The sequence below is a fragment of the Asterias rubens genome, chromosome 16 (assembly GCF_902459465.1).
Source record: "Asterias rubens chromosome 16, eAstRub1.3, whole genome shotgun sequence".
Classification (NCBI taxonomy): domain Eukaryota; kingdom Metazoa; phylum Echinodermata; class Asteroidea; order Forcipulatida; family Asteriidae; genus Asterias; species Asterias rubens.
This window is the reverse complement of record NC_047077.1, coordinates 4,007,073-4,027,415: the sequence shown is the minus strand read 5'-3', so window position 1 is coordinate 4,027,415 and position 20,343 is coordinate 4,007,073. Positions and strand designations below refer to the sequence as shown.

At 38.8% G+C, this 20,343-nt stretch overlaps 1 protein-coding gene across 1 annotated transcript in view; it reads left to right on the top strand.

Annotated features, from left to right (window-relative positions):
- Positions 1-20,343, top strand: part of LOC117300627 (structural maintenance of chromosomes flexible hinge domain-containing protein 1-like) — an 89,476-nt gene that overhangs the window by 55,381 nt on the left and 13,752 nt on the right. Inside the window, exons 25-37 of the mRNA XM_033784308.1 lie at positions 2,110-2,269; positions 3,029-3,242; positions 4,991-5,120; positions 8,473-8,712; positions 10,766-11,132; positions 11,942-12,125; positions 14,270-14,363; positions 15,361-15,492; positions 16,190-16,336; positions 16,603-16,732; positions 17,843-17,962; positions 19,103-19,188; positions 19,945-20,070. Of these exons, the coding sequence (XP_033640199.1) occupies positions 2,110-2,269; positions 3,029-3,242; positions 4,991-5,120; positions 8,473-8,712; positions 10,766-11,132; positions 11,942-12,125; positions 14,270-14,363; positions 15,361-15,492; positions 16,190-16,336; positions 16,603-16,732; positions 17,843-17,962; positions 19,103-19,188; positions 19,945-20,070 (2,130 nt within the window). The remainder of the gene's footprint in view (positions 1-2,109; positions 2,270-3,028; positions 3,243-4,990; positions 5,121-8,472; positions 8,713-10,765; positions 11,133-11,941; positions 12,126-14,269; positions 14,364-15,360; positions 15,493-16,189; positions 16,337-16,602; positions 16,733-17,842; positions 17,963-19,102; positions 19,189-19,944; positions 20,071-20,343) is intronic.

Sequence of the window (20,343 nt, the reverse complement as noted above, 5' to 3'; positions counted from 1 at the left end):
CGCACATGTAATGAATCCAAGGCAACATATCCCTTTAAGTTGAATAAGGAGCACATGTCAATGAATCCAAGGCAACATATCCCTTTAAGTTGAATAAGGAGCACATGTCAATGAATCCAAGGCAACATATCCCTTTAAGTTCAATAAGGAGCACATGTCAATGAATCCAAGGCAACATATCCCTTTAAGTTCAATAAGGAGCACATGTCAATGAATCCAAGGCAACATATCCCTTTAAGTTGAATAAGGAGCCCATGTCAATGAATCCAAGGCAACATATCCCTTTAAGTTGAATAAGGAGCACATGTCAATGAATCCAAGGCAACATATCCCTTTAAGTTGAATAAGGAGCACATGTCAATGAATCCAAGGCAACATATCCCTTTAAGTTAAATAAGGAGCCCATGTCAATGAATCCAAGGCAACATATCCCTTTAAGTTGAATAAGGAGCACATGTCAATGAATCCAAGGCAACATATCCCTTTAAATTGAATAAGGAGCACATGTCAATGAATCCAAGGCAACATATCCCTTTAAGTTGAATAAGGAGCACATGTCAATGAATCCACAGGCAAATATCCCTTTAAGTTGAATAAGGAGCACAGTCAATGAATCCAAGGCCAACATATCCCTTTAAGTTGCATAAGGAGCACATGTCAATGAATCCAAGGCAACACATAACCCTTTACGTTGGAATAAGGAGTAACATGTCAATGCATCCCCGGCAACATATCCCTTTAAGTTGAATCAAGGAGGCACCTTTTGTCAATGAATCCAAGGCAAAACTATCCCCTTTAAGTTGAATAAGGAGCACATGTCAATGAATCCAAGGCAACATATCCCTTTAAGTTGAATAAGGAGCCAATGTCAATGAATCCAATGGCCAACATATCCTTTAAGTTGAATAAGGAGCACATGTCAATGAATCCAAGGCAACATATCCCTTTAAGTTGAATAAGGAGCACATGTCAATGAATCCAAGGCAACATATCCCTTTAAGTTCAATAAGGAGCACATGTCAATGAATCCAAGGCAACATATCCCTTTAAGTTGAATAAGGAGCACATGTCAATGAATCCAAGGCAACATATCCCTTTAAGTTGAATAAGGAGTACATGTCAATGAATCCAAGGCAACATATCCCTTTAAGTTGAATAAGGAGCACATGTCAATGAATCCAAGGCAACATATCCCTTTAAGTTGAATAAGGAGCACATGTCAATGAATCCAAGGCAACATATCCCTTTAAGTTGAATAAGGAGCACATGTCAATGAATCCAAGGCAACATATCCCTTTAAGTTGAATAAGGAGTACATGTCAATGAATCCAAGGCAACATATCCCTTTAAGTTGAATAAGGAGCACATGTCAATGAATCCAAGGCAACATATCCCTTTAAGTTGAATAAGGAGCACATGTCAATGAATCCAAGGCAACATACATGTATCCCTTTAAGTTGAATAAGGAGCACATGTCAATGAATCCAAATATTTTGCTAACCTCTGAAGCAGTTATTTCCTTGCAGGAAAAAATATTCTGCAATTGTAAAACACAAGCAAACGTTTCTGTATGGAACACTTCTCTGGTTAAACATATTTTTAAACCCTTTCTCTGAAACCACCATCCTTCGAAGGGCATTTGTTCTCAAAATGTATGCATTGTTAACAGTTGCAATGCGTCTTACCAAGTAAGATTTATTGTGATTAATATTGGAGTAATAACCAAAAGTATAGCCTCTCATTAAGGCCAAAGGTGTCAGGATTAAGACTGAAACATCAGAACTTGAGTTAGAAACACTGGACTGCCTGGCCACAACACGCTGCGTGTTCCACCAAGATGCACAAATTGTTGGCTATTGTCAAGTAATTAAGACTTTATGGAAAGGTTTGCGGTAACACCATGTTTGCGGTAACTCTAAATGAGTTGGAGTGGTTTCAACAGAGTTGTCATTACATGGTGTTACTGCAAACCTGTCTATATCATATTTCCACCATGCAAAGTTTCAATCTTCCTCAATCAAGACTTGAACAACAGACTGTTTCAATGAATTTTCAGCAATTCATTAAATTGCAACTGGTTAACTAAAATCCAAGTTTTGACCTGTGCAGAACTTCAATGACATTGCACCAGTAGAGAAAGTGATCCAGGTGTTTCCCAACTCCAACCCATGCTATATGGATATGTGGTATACTGAAGACAACACACGAAAGAAACTAAGACATCAAGAAGAAGTCAAATGGCAAGCTGGTCAGCCCATTAAAGGCATATGTGAGTATACACTAAAGCTGTCTGCACTTTACTACCGTGTCTAGATAAGGTGTAGTTCTATTGTGCGTTCCCACCTGGACTTATATTCCGCATATAGCGTTTTACAATATGGTCGCGCTAGGTTTACAGCGAGGAGCTGTTCCCATTTTAGTTAGAGTTGCCCTGTTAAGTTAACGTGGTTGCGTGGAAGTCTTCCACTATCTATTTCGGCTTGTTAGTTTTAAGATCACGGCCGTGGTATGTTTACAGGGAGTTCACTTGAACGAAGCAAGAAAGGTCTGCAATTGTAACAGTATGTGGGAAAATTACTTCTTTAAATGGCTGATAGTTAATGTGTATTGTTACAGGCATAACATGGGAGGGGCAATAATTGATTGAATCACTATGGTTGGAATGTCCCGTCAGGCATTTGGGATATTAAGCTTTTGTAATGGGTTTCGTAGAGCGCACTGTAAAATGTGGGTGCTGAGAAGGGTACTGTTTGGGTGTGTCATTCCTGTTTTACAGCGGAACTTTTTTAAAGTGATTTTGTCATCTTTGAATTATAGATATAGTTCCATGTTTTGACACTTGTTTTTTTCATTTTTGTTGTCTGTCTGTTTATTCTATTCTAATGTGTGATGAAAGGTCCCCATTTAGTGGGCCTGCATGTCTGTTCAGGGTTTCCCTTTGGCACCACAATGTATTTGTTTATGCAATAAAGGTACTAAACTAAACTAAACTAAACTAAGCTAAATCTCTGCTATTTATTAATTGCAGTGTTTGTGTTGTTTGATGAGGGCGGCAGACAGATACCGATTACAGCAGACATTGCTAGTAAAGTCAAGGTGAGCTGGATGCCTCGTGTTAGTCAAGAGAAGCTTCTTCAAGGAATACTACCTGACATTAAAGTGCCTAGCTCTGCTGCAGACTCTAAATACGCACAAGTCAGTCTATCAGATGGATCAGGATTGGAGTTTGGCTTCACTATTAGGTGAGAAAAACAACACACAGTAGACTATTGACCCGTTGCACGCGCGTCACACGCAGCAACTGATGCCAACGCTCACCATGTTGGTTGTCAAATTGGTTGTTTACGAGTCGCCTAAAATGGGCACTTCTCTGAATATCACACATTGTCAGTGACCACCTAAATGGCGCATTTAAAATTATTCTGATAATGACGTCAGGTGAATTAGGTCAATAATGGACTCATTCACAAACACTTTTGAAGTGTTTAAATGTTGAATCTTGAATCTTGAATTGGAGAAGGTGGGTTGCAATCCATTTGTGCTCTGTGCATATGTGTCAAGATTGTGCTTATAAGATGATGATATTGTCAATTTGTCCTGAGAGAGATTGGAAGCTCCATCTCTCTTTTGGCTGGCAGTGCTTCTCTCTGGAACCCTTGCAGATTTTTTGCAGTGACTACAGCTACTGGTAGCCTGTTCAGGGTTGGAAATTAGCGATCGCCAAAGGCGAGTGAAAATAACGGCAGGCGAGGGGACCCTTTCTCACTAGCCCGCTGGGCGAGTCAAATATTTGTTCCTTTTTACATATAAATGAGGGTACAGTGGCAAAATCCCAAAGAAAGCTTTCACTAAAGCTTTTAAAATAGTAAGTTTGACAAGACTGGATGTTTGTTAGTTTTAATTTGGCCGCGATCGGGATCTGAAATCATTTCAGAATACACATACAATCATTAAAAACAAGATGCACGAACCACCTACACACAACGTTCAGTTGCCCTCTGTATGCAGCAGAGCACAGGTATACATTACACACACACAGTCTGAAGTCCAGTCTAACCAACATTCCACACGCTGTGATTGGCTGTTCATAATTCCATATTCATGATTTTCTTGTGTAGACTTCAACGCAGTACACGCGCACAAACGGAGTAAAGAATTGCCGCACATTGTGCCGTAGGCCTGCAGATTGTGTACCATTCACAGACCAGGGGTTCGATTTCACAAAGCTACATGTAATCATAACTTAGGACTAGTCCTAGGCAATGCTAAGAGATAGGACCAGTCCTAAGTTAGGACTACCTTTGTGAAATCCACCCCTGGAGGAAGTCTAATAAGATGGACAACTTTTGCCGACAGCGGGTGTTGCGAGACAAAGTTCATTGACTTATTTCTCTATGTGCGTTGTTGACCGATAGTTGTTTCACTAAGATTTTGTTGCAAACGAAGTTCAAAACATGTTCAAAAAAACCGATCCTCAAACCACAATATCATTAAAATGGTTGTTGATGGAAAAGGCTAATTTTGGGCAGAAATTAAAAGATAAAATCGTCCTAAAAAGCAACTTTACGATCTTCACCCCCGCTGTTCCATATCCGAACCGCTCTAGATAATGACAAACACTGTCATTAGGTATACATGTAATAACAGTATGCACCACAAGAGTGAGCAGTTCATCTGACTTACACTAGTAAAAGGGCTCATTATTGCTGATACTTGCATAGGAACATTCAAGAACCTGAGTGCACTTTCAGTAAGAGAAGAGATTTGCACCTGTATGTCTGGCAACACATTACTTGGTAAACCCACACAAGGTGCTGTCTCATACCAGTGTTTGGATAACCCTCATCAATGAGTCTCATCATTCAAACAGCGCTCACCTTTGGTACAATAAGAAGCGCTTTGAAATGCCTTGACAAACAGCACTTTGATTTGATTGTGATGTAGTGATGCCAATATGAATCATGTCTTTGGGTGTTGTCTATTTATCCAGGCCTGAAGCAGGAGAGGTTGCTCAGATCAAGTGTGTTTGTCAAGGCTCCAAGAAGGCTAGACTTGGAGAGGTGCTAGAGCCAGATATCATTGTCAATGTGACTGACATCAATGGAAATAGAATCAAAAAGGTAAGTATTCATATGACTAGAGACAATTATTAGCATTTTAATGCTAATTCTTCTTTTTCACGTTATTAAAATGAAGAAGTGAAGAAGACGAATAAACTTGCAAGCCCAATTCTTTCGTCTGCTTCTCCTGCCTTCTGATTGATTAGGCAGAGATACCAACATACACGATTTGGGCGTAGCAAATACGATTTCGAGCCGTGACTACGACGCTACGATAATACTCAATAAAACACGCTAAACAAGCCGGCCAATATAATTTTATTAAATCGTACAATACATGCAAACAACTAATGAACTATTAAGTGGAAATAAAAATTAAGAAAAATATCAAAACAATTGTAACAGAAAAGAAAAAACACTTTTAATTTTAGAACGCAGTGTTGAATAATAGCGGCGAATTCACTCGAACAATGTACGTGTCTCGACGTAATGATTGTTGCATGCCCTCCCCCGCTGGCTGGCCGGCTGAGTGTGCATTTTTTACGCTAGTGCATTTCTGCTAGATCGTACCCATTGATCTCTATTACATGATGGGGGGAATAGTGCACACGTGCGTGGGGAATGAGGTTGTGATTTATTTTTGAAACATAGTCAGAAGATGAGGGAAATCAGGGTTTTTTTCAATTTTTTTTTTCACTGGCCATTATAAACATTTGTAGCTGTTCTGTTGATGCATACAGGTAATTGTTATTTCACAACAATGCCTGAAAATGAGCTAATTAGCATTGTAGAGAGTAATAGAAAGATCGGTTTAGGGAGCCCAAGATGCGCTCGCCCTTAACATTTGGGAGATGCTACTCTTTTTTAAAATTCAATGTTGGCATCTCTGGATTAGGGGTTTGGTTTCAGAAGAGATACAGTTATAAAAATGACTTGTTACTAGATGTATTCTTGTTATAGAAAAAAAAAAATCAAATTATTGGAGCAGAAGTGGTTTTTAAGACGGAACTGGCTTTGAGCCTTTGCAAAACAACGTGAATGCAAGTTAATAAATGATATTTCTGTTTTTACAAAAATATTCCCTAGTAATCAATTAAGAAATTTTGGTGTTTATTTAAGGTGGAATTACCTTGAGCAAGCTTATGGAACATGGATAAATTATGTCACGGGAGCAACTCGAACAAAAGAAACCTACCGAGTGGAACGCGTTCTCCCCCAACCACCCAGTCTTGAGGGAGACTCGCTGTGTAACAAAGGAACAATAATTTTTGCCGAAAACCACTGTGTAGTTATAATCGGCTTACTTGGTAGATGCTTCCACTGCAATAAGTCTACTGTCATTTCAGTTAAAAAAACAAAAAACAAAAGGGAAGTCATGTAAATTATGATAATTATATCTCCGGCCCAGTACCGTATTTTGCTGCGGATAAGACGCGTCTTATCTGACTTTTTAGACCCCGAAAACATCGCTGCGTCTTATCTTTCGGTGCGCCTTGTCTGCTGACGATTGATTTTTTTTGATGATCACTGCGTGAAATAACAAATACAGGTGAATCTTGTTAGTGTAACAATCCCTGTTAACCGGGGTCCTTATGCAACAAAGCCATGTAGATACAAAATAAGTTAGTGGTGATTTCAAATTTCAGAATTGTCACCAGTTCGACTTTTTATATGACAGCACCATATTGGCTTTGCCAAACTTGAGGGTTGGACATACATCAGGGATGCCAGTTTTCCGGCTATTGCCGTAATTCCGCTTTTTTCGGCGCTCTGAGTTTCATTTGGCCGGAGAAATTTTTTTTTTTCCGACGGTCCGTATTTCATCTGGACGGAGAACAAATATTTTATTGAAAACAGATTTCCGGCGTTCCGTTTGTCATCTGGCCGGAAAAAAATGTAAGTTTAGAAAAAGATTTCTGGCGCTCCGTATTTTATTTGGCCGGAGAAATATATTTTATTGAAAACAAATTTTCGGTGCTCGGTAATTCATCTGGCCAGAGAAAATATATAAAATAATATCTGCCGATAACTCGCTGTCAACTCGTCAACTCAACCACTTCCAAGATGGCAGGTATGAACTAGTCTTGACCTACATGTAGGGCCTCAGCGATCAACTAACATACATGTACTACACATGCAGTACCAATCATTCACGCCTTGAGACAGGACTATTTCAAATGCAGGAAAGCGCCCTCTGTTGCCCATTTTTAGCTTAGAGAAAAAATTTTCACGATCAAAAAACAAAATTCTTTTAATCGAAATGTAGCCTAAAAATGTTCAAATTCTCTTTTAGCTTATACTGTATAGTTTTATGCATCTTTTGTGGATTTAAAATTTATTTTGGAGGAGTTGTTGGCGGCACCAAGCGAGTTGACGGTAAGTTGTTGGACCCTCCCAATAATGTGCGTTGCTGACACCAATCGAAAAATTTAATTGCAAAAGAAGTTTTTTATACAACTGATCCTCACATATTACGAACCCATCAACATGGTTGACAAAAAAAAGTACTATAAAGGCAGAAATATAAGAGGGTAAGATCGTCCAAAAATAAAAAAAAAATAAAAAAAGAGGGGGGGTCAAATTTGTTTTTCCTCTTTATGTTTTATTAAAAAAGTGCTGTTATGTTTTTTTATATAGTTTATTTGGTCTAAGGGACAAGGGGGGGGGGTTCTTTAAAAACAAATTTTCAGGCTCTGAAGGAAAGAGGCATCCCTGATACATGGACATATCTCCTACCCATTGTCTTGTGTATACCTGAGCTAAACCACAAACACTAATACTTCACCCCTTGGTGGCTTACTTACACGCTGCCTTGTCCATGTAATCTGAACAACAAAAGGCACCAACAAGAGAGTTTGATAATAAGGGAACTTAAAAATCACTGGAGCGCTTAATCCACCTTGGGACGGTCCCATGACAATTTTGGAACGACTATGTTCTGGAACGATTCTGCATGCGGGGCAGCCGCTTTCTTAATTTGTCCATGGTCCCTTAGCTGCATGAACTGTGTGGCGTGTCATGGCCCAGCGATTAAGAGCACCAGATTCAAGTTCTGGTTTTCTAATCAGCAAAGTCCCAGACATGACATATGTGTCCTTAAGCAAGACACTTAACCATGATACTTTGTCCTTCTGATGAGACGTAAAGCTGTTGGTCCTGTGTGTTGTGTAACACACATAAAAGAACCCAGTGCACTTATTGTAAAGAGAAGGGGTTCGCCCCGGTGTTCCTGGTTTGATTATTGCGCAACAGCACCTTGTAAAACCACGGTGCTTTAAAGGATTATGTCTCATACTTCAAAGCTTAACTCCACATACCTTGCAGGACAAAATATTGAGTGCCTTGATCCCGCCCTGTAGGGTGTGATAAATTGCTATCTAAGAACCTATTTTTCTTATTGTTATGATTACAGGTACCTCATGGTGCCCTGAGCCATCTTGAGGTAACTGGGGAAGGTTTAAAGACCAAACAGCTTCAGAAGGTGATTCTACCAAATACTGGCTTTGCTCTGAGGCAAATACGCTTTGAAGGAGGTAACCTTGGACAGAGAGAACTCTGCATTAAGTACCATGACTTCACTGATTATATCAAACTACAGATGATGGCAGGACTCCCAACTCAACTCACATTCGTTGATCCAGCATTAAATGAGGTTTGTAGTCCAACTAAGTAGAATTTGAAACATTGCATGGTGTAAATACGATATGTAAAGGTTTGCGGTAACACCATGTAATGACTATATCTATTGAGTTGGGGTGGTTCTGAAAAAAAACCTGTTGGTTTCAACTCGACGTTTCGGTCAGTATGCTCTGATTGTCTTCTGGAGAACGAAAATAACCTGTTGGTTTCAACTCGACGTTTCGGTCAGTATGCTCTGATCGTCTTCTGGAGAAAGCTGGACTCTGATGCTGCATGCTGCTTAAGTACTGTGGAAATAGAGGCGGGAAACTGAGCTCGGTGATGCGTGGTGAAACTGGATCCTGCTCTGGAGTCTTGGGGTAGTGTCTGGGGTGTGTGTGCTCACTGAACTGTGTCAGTAGTGTTGCAAGCACAGGGAATAGTGAGGATGTGGGGCCTAGGGGACTGAGAATATAGAAGACCCAAAGCAGTCTAAATAAACAATTAAACTTAGTCCATTACTGTTCTTGATAGTTTAGAGCTGTAGGCTGGAATGAGTAGTTCACATAGCAATATACAAATATAACATGGTTTGGGTGAACAATCGATATTAGCTCCTCGAGGTATTGGAAGTTGATAAACTAGTTCCTTAGGCAAAGCTTCCAATTTAGAGGGGAGCTCATAATCGACTGTTCACTGGAAATAAACAACGTGACATGTATATTGGTTTTACTCTACTTCATACATACATGTATGCAGCTACCAAAACAATATTGGGAGCAAGGGAATGACCAATGTGAAATAAAATGCATCAGGATTAGTTTGTTCATGTGTTGGATGTCGCTAGAGCGATGTTCCCGTGTGCTTATACAACAACGGGAAACAGTTCCATGATCGTAAAGTGCATGACAAATAGACTGTTGCCTGGGCTACAGTTAACTTGTCATGCGTTTTTACCATACATGTATGCGTGAATACAGCAAAGATAGCAATTTGCATGTGATGTAGAGTAGACCAGTGAGAATTTGACTTTCAGTCATGAATACATGTATATTAGTTATTTACAAGTTTATGCACATTTTGTTTTTCTAGCGCTTCCTCTTGGAATTATGAATGTTGACTGCAATTCTAAGACTGATTTAAACTTTGGATAATTTACAGGGGAATCTTGTGAATGAATGAGAGATTGAGTGAAGGAAACAGAAACAGGCATGACAGGTGTCAATATTTGGAATGCCAGTTAGACTTGAGCAGTCTGTCAATAAGCTGTTTGCCAGTTAGACTTGGGCAGTCTGTCAATAAGCTGTTTGCCAGTTAGACTTGGGCAGTCTGTCAATAAGCTGTTTGCCAGTTAGACTTGGGCAGTCTGTCAATAAGCTGTTTGCCAGTTAGACTTGGGCAGTCTGTCAATAAGCTGTTTGCCAGTTAGACTTGGGCAGTCTGTCAATAAGCTGTTTGCCAGTTAGACTTGAGCAGTCTGTCAATAAGCTGTTTGCCAGTTAGACTTGGGCAGTCTGTCAATAAGCTGTTTGCCAGTTAGACTTGGGCAGTCTGTCAATAAGCTGTTTGCCAGTTAGACTTGGGCAGTCTGTCAATAAGCTGTTTGCGTGTTAGATTTGAATATTGTCTGGTACAATGACTTGCTAGATCTCAAGTTACCATGGAAATGTGAATTCCTCAGACTAAAGAGACAGTTGCTATGTCACATGATTCGGGGCAAGCTTTTGCATAGTTACGTAAGAGACACTGAACACCCATCACAATTCTGAATGAATGGTACCAGGGTTTGCTCATCTGGAGATGCTTTGCAAAGGTTTGCCCAAATCATTTGACAAAGCAACTGTCTCTATAGTCTGAGGAATTCAAATGTAAGCGGTACATTGTGACTTAGCAAGTCATTGTACCAGACACTGTTCAAATCTAACTCGCAATGGCTCATTGGAATGCATTAGTTTTTCTGATATTCCCTTGTATTCCACACCAAATGTTCTGTCAAGTTGTTTTGTTGGATTAATTTTTTTTTTTTTAATTCAGTATATTTGCTATCAATCTGATGGTTGATAATTGTTGTCTACTTTTACTTCTAGCCTATATTAGTCTACAGTAATGCCAAGATAGACAAGAACTTAACGGTACAACTATGTGATGAATCTGGCAACCCAACATCAGACTCCAATGTGCGCCTGACTCTCATCCCATCCACTAACTTGCAGCTAAGCCATGTTCATCTCCAGTCTAAAGCAGACAAAGAAGGACGTGCAACATTTGGGAAGCCTCTTGTAGTAGCCCAAACTGGACATCACAAACTGACAATAAAGGCAACAATGGGCCGCAGTACGCTGGTCTTAGCTGCTGATATTTATGTTCAGCCTGATCCTAACAAGATAACCAGCGTGGAAGTAGATTTTCAAAATTCTAACAATTTCTTGTTGCCTGCTGGTGGAACCTTTCCAGGTATGATTGTTTTAAACAACCGTAATAGGTAGTCTCCAGCTTACTAGTTTTTCAATAAATGGCCCACAAACGGAAAATGGTACATAAAAATGTTTAAAGTAAAAATGTTGCATCGTTCAGGACCTCCAAACTGCCATGGTCATCTTAAAACATTCACTTGTAATGCTTAAACAAATTAAGTTTTAGCTAATGGCAGCTTGCCTATTATTTTGTATAATCAGATCCCATGTATTTCATCTCAGATTTAGATAAAAACCTCAATAAATTAAGTATTTGACTGGTATCAATTGTTACCCACCTGTAAATATAGGATGCAGTCTGCGATGTTGTTACTGTGGGACTTTGATGATCCATCAATCAATCAGTAAAGGTCATCATACATGTAGGTTTAGAATTCAAGCCAAGTTGCATTGTGGGGTTTTCCCTCAACACCCAAGAAGCACTGACTGTTTGTATGTACCATGGGTCAGTGTAGGGTAGAACTAGTAGAACTGAAACAGATCCAATATTTATTGTTTATCTCTTTAAACATCTTTCATTTTGACTAAGAATCATTCAAGTAAATGAAACAGCGAATGGGAAGCGCATGTTGATGTCACAGAGCTGTTTTCACAGCAAATGTTTTGCAAGAGTTGAGCACACTTTAACCGATGCAAATTATTCGTTTGGAATTTGTGCTTTCAAAATCAGCGTTGCATTAGCAGTAAGTATGAACCAGGGTTGAGTTGTCTGTTTGTTTTTGTGTAGATTTAGTACTGATAATTCTGATTCTATAAATCTGATTCTGTCTTTGTTTTAATTGGTTTTAGATTTTGATGTCAGCGTGCGAGCTGAAAATGGCAGCATATTCACAAAACTCTCTCCTAAAAATGTGCTGATGAGAATATGGAAAGTTGGCTCTTCCGCTGATAGCAGTAAAGCATCCCTCCAAGCTGTGTCTTATGTTCCAGATACTAGATTGGAAGAAGATAAACCTGGACATTTCTATTTCAGGTTAGGAGTAGTCAGATTTCAATCAAATGCTTCACTTCAAAATTGATGAATACATTTTTGGAGCAGATAACTTTATCTGAAATTTTTCTTACTATTTGTAATTTGAAACTGACACAATTATTGTGAGATGTATTTGTGACTGTAATGATTTCATGTTTTAAACAAACTGTGAATCCAAGACTATGTGAGTTTTCTTATACAAACTTCATGGGTAATGAAGTACAGCCCTGATATTCATAACAGCAAAGTGAGTAATTGCCATTGATGTCCCTAATTATGGCCGCCATGCCCTTATAAAATGTTACTTTTCATGGCAATTGTTGCTGTACCTTTTCCGCCATTGAGCCTTTCTGATACTAGTATTCCACAATTCCAGATTGATTTCCTTCTCATAATATGACATCAATAACAATAGCAATCGCTGAACTCCAAATCACAAAAAGTCTGCAATGCATTTTACCCATAAAGTCATTTGTAGCAAAAATGCACAGGGCGATCATGTACAATTCTTGTGTGGAAAATTAAGCTTCACGACCTTGTTAAGGCATAATAAATTTAAAAAACTTTTTATTTCCCTTTTTGCGACAGACTCTTTGTTACTTTGTGTGCAAGATACATTGAATGCTAGAGGACGTTTCAGAACGATGTGATAGCGCGAGATTAACCGCCCTCTGATAAAATTATGCAAACCAGCAACAAAAAAAAGGCCTTGAGGCAAAGACTTGACGTGTCTGCGCATGCTCGCTAAAAAAGGTTTTTCCCCTGTTATTTGTACAGCATTGTCATCGATGGTGTGTACATGCATGTAACGGCATGTACGTTCCTCGTCAAAATGGAGCAGTTACGTGGAAGTTTTAGCATCTTTACGAAAAACTACAGAACGTGTTGGTTTAAATGTGGATGAACAAAAATAGCTTTTCACTTTGAAATAAAAGCTCGAGTATGCCTCTACAGTCTGGGACCCCCACCAAACCGACTTATCTGACCAAGTGGACATGGTACAAAGACGTGCTGCTCGTTTTGTCAAGGCCGACTTCCATCAACGGCACAGCGTCACTAAGATGCTAGAAGACCTCAAATGGCAAACTCTTCGTGAGAGACGGGCTCAAAACAAAGTAAATATGGTGTATAGGGTTGTGCATGGGCTTGTGGCCATACCATGTGGACCACGTTACTTCATTCCATCAAGATCAGGCTTCCTCCAACACCACTGCAGGATACTTGTATACCAACACTCATTCATACCAAGCGCCATCTCTCCATCTGTCTGTGGAACCACCTACCAGACACGGTTGTGACAGCTCCATCACTGGACCAGTTCCGGAGCCGGCTGTCCAGCCTACGGCTCCGTTAAGCCGCAGTTTTTCTTTTACTTGCACTAGCAGCCTACCTGCATCTGTATAAATACACCTTATTTCACGTATTTCTGTGAGCTTTTTTAACGGCATGTTCCCGCGGCCTACTTACTTTTGCACTTCATAGTACGATAATATTCACACGTGAGGCTTGTACTCGTATAGGAAGAAGAAGAAGAACCTGGCTCTGTAGTGTTTTTATTGCTTTTTGTATTAGGGGATGCAGCAGGAACCAGTCACTGTAAGGGCCCACAATGTGGCTAGCTTTAGTCTGGCATATAAGCTTCTAATTTTCTGCGTTAAATATCAACTAAAGAGTTGCATGCCTGTGTTAAGTGCCTATCTGATTCTAGACCCAGACTTCAAATCTCAATTAGCTCGGCACATCTTGCTGTGTTAAAATCACAGTTGTTTTGGGAACAGCGGTGAACATCAAACTTGTAGGCATTATCATCATGTAGGTGTACACCAGCGTGCATGAAAATAATATTGCCATATATTGCTTTATAAAAAGGCACTGATGAGTGTGTATGCACTTGTGTCCCTAAGCAAGACACTTAGCTATAATTGATTATCTCCAGGGGTAATAATGTTGAAAGCGTTTTTTTTATTGTTTTTTTTTTAATGTTGTTGGGTTTTCAAGTTGTGTTAACGTCCTTTGAAGTATGTTTTTATGATTTTTTCTATGCCCTTAGAAAATTCCCCACATTGTCTTGGTGCCCTTAATGTTTGCCAAAAAGTGCAAACATGCGTTAACAAGAATTTATTGTTGATACTTGTATTGTACAGGAATAGAACCGTTCCAGAAGTGGCCGGGCAGCATAATTTGATCTTCCAAATACATGTAGGAACCTCTGATGCCAATGTTATTGTTAGCAAAGTGGTAAGTTATACATAATGGGATGGCTTTCCATGCTGCCATATCCTGTTGTCATGTTGTCTATTACAAGAACCATCTCTGCCCTCACAGGTGCCCAGCAGTCACCATGTGATATCATTATTAGTCATGACCGAACTTTCACCCAGAGCCTGGTGGTGAGAAGGTCATTGTGGTAGTAATGGGTATTCCTAGAATACTGAGGTGGGTGTGGAGGTCAGTGGTCAGTGACCTACCTGGACTCAAGGATGTGGTTCTTGCCTCATTCCAGGAATGACCACTCCTTAAGGAGTTGAAGGGAAATAAAAGAGGGATGGGGAAAGTAAATGAGTTACTCTTATCTTAGGCACCTTAGGGAGCACTACTTTATGAAAAGCCTTAGGTAGAAATAAAAAGACTGTGTGCAGAAGAAGTAAACAACAAATTGTCTTCTGTGAGTCTTTGGATGGAGTGAATCGTATGTAATGATATTGTTCTGAGGAGCAGTATCACAACACATCAATTCAAGCCTTTTTCTACTCCCAACTCCAGTGTCTGAGTTATATTTGTGTATAACTTCAAACTAAATTAAATCACTCAAACAGCAATTTCATAATTTAACTAAATTAAATCACTCAAACAGCAATTTCATAATTTAACAAATTTAAACAAGTCTTAAAAGAAAAAGACAGCTCCCAGGAACCTGATTAAGATTAAAGGAATGTTATTGCAATATAAAAATGGGTAATTATCTGTGTTTAAATGTTATTGGCCCAATGACCAGGGCACTTATGTAAAGCGCATTGATACGGTTAAAGTAGCACTTGGAATTACCATTGTTCAGGAAATCCCCAAACTCATTTAAGATTAATATTACCTGTACCTGCTAAAAGTTAAACTGCTGATATAATGAAGCTATAAAACCTATTGTATTTTACGAGATAACCTAAGATCCCCAACTAAACCTGTCACTTTTTGACAAAAAAACTAGTTATTATTATTATTTATTTGTTTTCATTTGTAGATGTGCTACACCATTCATCCGGAGGTTCCATTCAAACTTGCCCCTGACACAAGGCAAGCAATGTTAACCGTGTCCAACACACACAAGTCTCACAGTAGATCACTTGTCAAAACACTTAAGCTTCAACTTAAGGTAACTTACAAACAATGAGTTAACAATGTTTTATGTCATGGAACTATTTTGCAACTTATCCAAGTCTTCTAGATGTATGTTAATTGACAGCGCTTGACAAATGAGCAACTCTGATGTGATGTACATGTATGTTAATTGACAGCACTTGACAAATGAGCAACTCTGATGTGATGTATGTTAATTGACAGCGCTTGACAAATGAGCAACTCTGATGTGATGTATCAGCAAGAAGTCATTATTACCATATTTCAAAATTAATGTTAATATATTTAGTATGTTTTTTGAACAGTTAACCCTTTTGACTTTTGACTTTTGAAATAGAGTAGGTAGTTGATCAATGAAAATGACTGTATGTTTTTTTTTTTTTAAGAGCAGGGGCACTAACAAAAAAAAGGGCATTTTCTCCTTGGTAAAGGGCACCCTATGAGGAAAATGTAAATTTCTACTGCAAAACATTTCAAGGGCACCAAGGCAATGACCAGGGGGCACGAAGCGATCACTTTCATTGCGTCCAGAAAGTATCAGGCTTGACTATTACATCATAGGCCTGTAGCCTGGTTTTATACTTGACAGAAATCAAATCAACTGTAAAGAGATTCGCCTTGAGTCTCCGTCTCTTTGCTGTACATGTACATGGACATTTACATTGTGCAGAAACTAATTAGGATTAACTATTATTGATTTCTGGTTTGTACAGGACAAGTATGGTAATGCAACAGGAACAAATATCTCAGGCAAGGTGACTGTGACATTATGTGGAGAGAATGATAGTGAAATACCAATGCTGGTTGGTAACAAGTCAACAGCTGCTTTTAATATGAACAAAGGAGTGGTCACAGTACAGGTAAAGTCTTCCACAATTCAACAAAATGCAACAAATCTCACAAGTTGAGAACGAACGACCCATCGATGGGATCACTGCATAAAGGCTTTAAAGTAACATCAAGTCAAGTTCCATTAGAATAGATCCTTTGCACAAGACTTAAAATGGTGAAGTTACCCATTTGCTCAGTTAGTTTACCCAAAATATGTCCAATGCCAACATGGCTAAAATCTGCATACATCTTGCCTTAATCGGCATAATGAGGTACTTATTTATTTTGGCTACAGAGTTTAGTATTACAGGAGAGTACCCCTGGCAAAGATGGTGGAGAATATTCGATGAAGGTTGAAGTTGACAGTCCACAGTTGAAGCAACATGACGTGGAGGCATACACTCAACCATTCCTCTTCTATAATGGTAGGTGTATCATCTCTTGTTGTGGGTACACTGTATTTTAGCTAGCAAAGTACAATTAGTCAATGGAATTTGCTTTTAAAGGTGTGGCTACTTTTTGTTTGCCACAAAACACAATGTCCACATATTTACATTAAACTTGAAGATAATGATGGTAAAAAGCTTCCCTTAAAATATTGCTTGCTGAGGTGCTGCAATTTTTGAGAAATGGGTATAAAACAATGTAAAAAATGTTTGTCTCGGGAGACAAACTAGTTAAGCATTAGAAGGTATTTGGGTCATTCCAACAAGTTGAGACACAGTGTGATTTTTGTGCAATATTTGTCCATATTATGAAAAGAAATCATTTATTTGACTCAATTATTTCATGGAACATTCTCCTTTGTTAGATGGAGTATAAATTGTTTTAGTGCATTTAATGGAATTCATTATAAAAAATGTATGATTTGGATGTAACGCTGTCCATGTTACATCCAGAAGTTTATTTTCAACACTTAAATTCACTTTGTGCACTAATTACAAGGAACAAACTGTACCATGCAAAGCTGTTGTTGTGATGGTCAGTGATCAAATACAGCGGAAATGGGGCAGGTCTCAGATCATGCAAATGTCATATCAGGTAACTGTCACTAAGTGTTTCCCATCTCGGTGGAGTGACCCATTTACACTCCTTAAAACAGTGTGCTGTGATTGTCACCCTTTTTTCTCATGTTATGGACAAAAACTTGATCTACAGAAGGTATCAAACCCTTTAAGTAAAGCCATTAGGTGCAAGTGTACACTTAGTTAAATGTTATGTTGTAATTGTGGTGGCAGTGTTACAATAATGCATTATCTACAATGAAATGTATTCAAAACATTTTGATTCATAAGTAAGAAATGTCTACCCACTCTTGTATTAATAAGTTGATGTTTGTTTTCTGTCCAGTTTTCCTAAACATCACCTTTTACTATATCTTGTTAAACATAAAAAAAATTTTTACCTCCAGTTGTATTGTAAGAAAGTTTAGCGAAATTATGATTATGATGAAGTAAAATATCTGATATCTTAAAATGGCTTTAAAAAGTTGAATATTTAAGTCATAAAATATTGCTGTTTTGTTTTATTCTCAGATGCAAAGAAGCAATATCGTATGGCACAGTTAACCAAAGAGAGAGATACATTATTACAAACCATTAACGCGTTTCAAGGATTCTTTCAGACGACGGATAAACTTGTTGAAGAAATGAAATGTAAGTCTGATGCGTTTCAATATGTCTTGGGGGATGAACATTTGACGTTTTTAATTTTGTATTTTTTAATGTTAGGCCGTGTCCAAATTGGCGGCTACAGCAAGGGCTAAGGCTAGATTTCTGCGTAATCATGTGTTGAGGTATAGGATGTCCTTAGCAACACCCTTAGCAACAGCCGTAGCCATAGACACCAATTCCGATACGACCTTACTGTCACCGTTGTAAGCTCTGCCTTTGTGTTGTGTGTGGGGTGGGGGACAGGGTATAAACACATTGAGACGTAAGATCGGTGTTTCTATGAACTTCTGCTTTTAAGAATTAAGAAACAAAAATCGGGTGTGTTTTCAGGAACCTTCAAACCCACTAGCCTCCTGCATTCAAATAACCTGACTACACTTATTCTAATATGCCACAGGCTTCAACTTTGGTCACACTGCATGGTTGAATACAGGCTGCCTGTAGGCTTCAACTTTGGTCACACTGCATGGTTGAATACAGGCTGCCTACAGGATTTCAGGATCCTATTTGCAAATCCCTGTAAAGACCAATACTATGTACTTTGAACAGTTGTGCATTCCACTTTCGCAAACGTTGCCAACGTTTTCCAATAATTTTGAGTGGTACAAGTTGTGGTGTTGGTGGGTGGTTTTAAAATGGCGGACAACAACACCAAAAGTAGACGATGTTATCTTCTTGTGACGAACATAATTATAGTGTGAGTCAGTTCAAGTTGAAATAACAAATCAATTAGTTGATGTAATGATGTACAAAAGAGAACTAAAATATACCTACAATACGGTGTTTCCATCTTGATAACAGAGGACAGCCATGTTGATATCACAAAGTGCGCAACCAATCGTTTCAATAAGCAAAAAGTTTTGCGCAAATACTTGCAATGAGTTTGTGGAAATGTAACGCACCCAGTTTCTTAATCAGTGCACACAATAGAGTTAGAGCTACACAAGGCAAGCTTACATTGTCTTCTAAGATGCACCTACATGTATGCTGCCTTCTTATTGTACCTTTGAACCATGCTGGTTAACCACAGAGGAAAAAACTAGTAATGGAGACATCGGTATATATCTTTTTACTACAATTTACATTGAACAACTTCACTTTTCAAATTTCCCTTGTCTTTAGATTCTGTGGAAGAAGTGATGCAAAATGAGAACCAAATCAAATCTGAGCTCAGGAAGATGGGGTCCCTTATGAATCAAATTAACACAGTAAGTAACCCTCCCCTCCCCTCATTAGAAATTACCTCTTTCTTAAAAACTACTGTATATTACTGCAGAGCTCTCCTATGCTAGTAATACCAAGTCAGTTTTTATGGTAACAAGTATTTATTTTAGGCGTTTTGGGGGTAGTAGTATCTTACCTACATGTACATTTATGTGGATTGGGTTTTCAGTCTTTTCCGGGCTGCATGGGTTTTCCCAGGAATGCTATTCTCTGGGGTTTTCCTCCCACATCTAAAACTGAAAGTTCCTTCCCTGTCTTTTCTCCATGGGTTCTTGGCTAGTCTATGGACAAAGTTTGCTTTCCTGAGAATTATTGGCTTGACAACCAGAATAAATCAATGAAACTAAATGAAATGAACTATATAAAATGGAGGCTGTTTGGGTATGAAGTTTGACTGGTATTGATCAATCTGGAGGATTGGTTCTGGTATGAACCTCATCTCAGTCCGTTGAAACATTGAAACATTGTTTTAATAATGACCATTCCTCTACTTGGTCTTTGAGGTTGATGTTCACTTTTTCTAATCTTGGCGCCAGTACCAATTTCTAAGATGTACAAGAAAATTGTCCCTCACCCACTTTTGTATTTTAATTTGCCAAATGTTAATAAGCATGTATGAATGTACAATGTTCACACAAATCCCTAACAGCTCACAAGCCAATTAATAGAGTTTCCTGCTAACTCAGTATTCAAATTATATTGCCTCTTCATAATGAGTTTTCTTTGTTTGAATGATGTAGGTGAGCAATATTCGGAGCTACATTGAGCAGTTAGAGAGAGATAATGAAACACTGCTGCTGAAACCAAGAAGACAATGTGGTTTAAACCCCTACCTAGGATTAATTGACCCAGATGTACTTGGACGGGTTAGTTTCAAATCTCACTCACTGTGTTCCCATTGGACTTGTTCTTCCGCTGTGACGTGGAAATTATTGTTTCTTGCTTTAGTGTTATTCTACTGTGGCTTCCCACCTGGACTTATAATTCTGTGACATTTGCATAGCGTTTTACAGCGTGGTCGCGGTAGGTTTACAGCGCGGAGCTGTACCCATTGTTCTTTTAGCGATCATGTTAATTTACCGTGGCTGCGCGGAAGTCTTCAATGACCTCTTACGGTCTGTTTATTTTTAAATCACGGT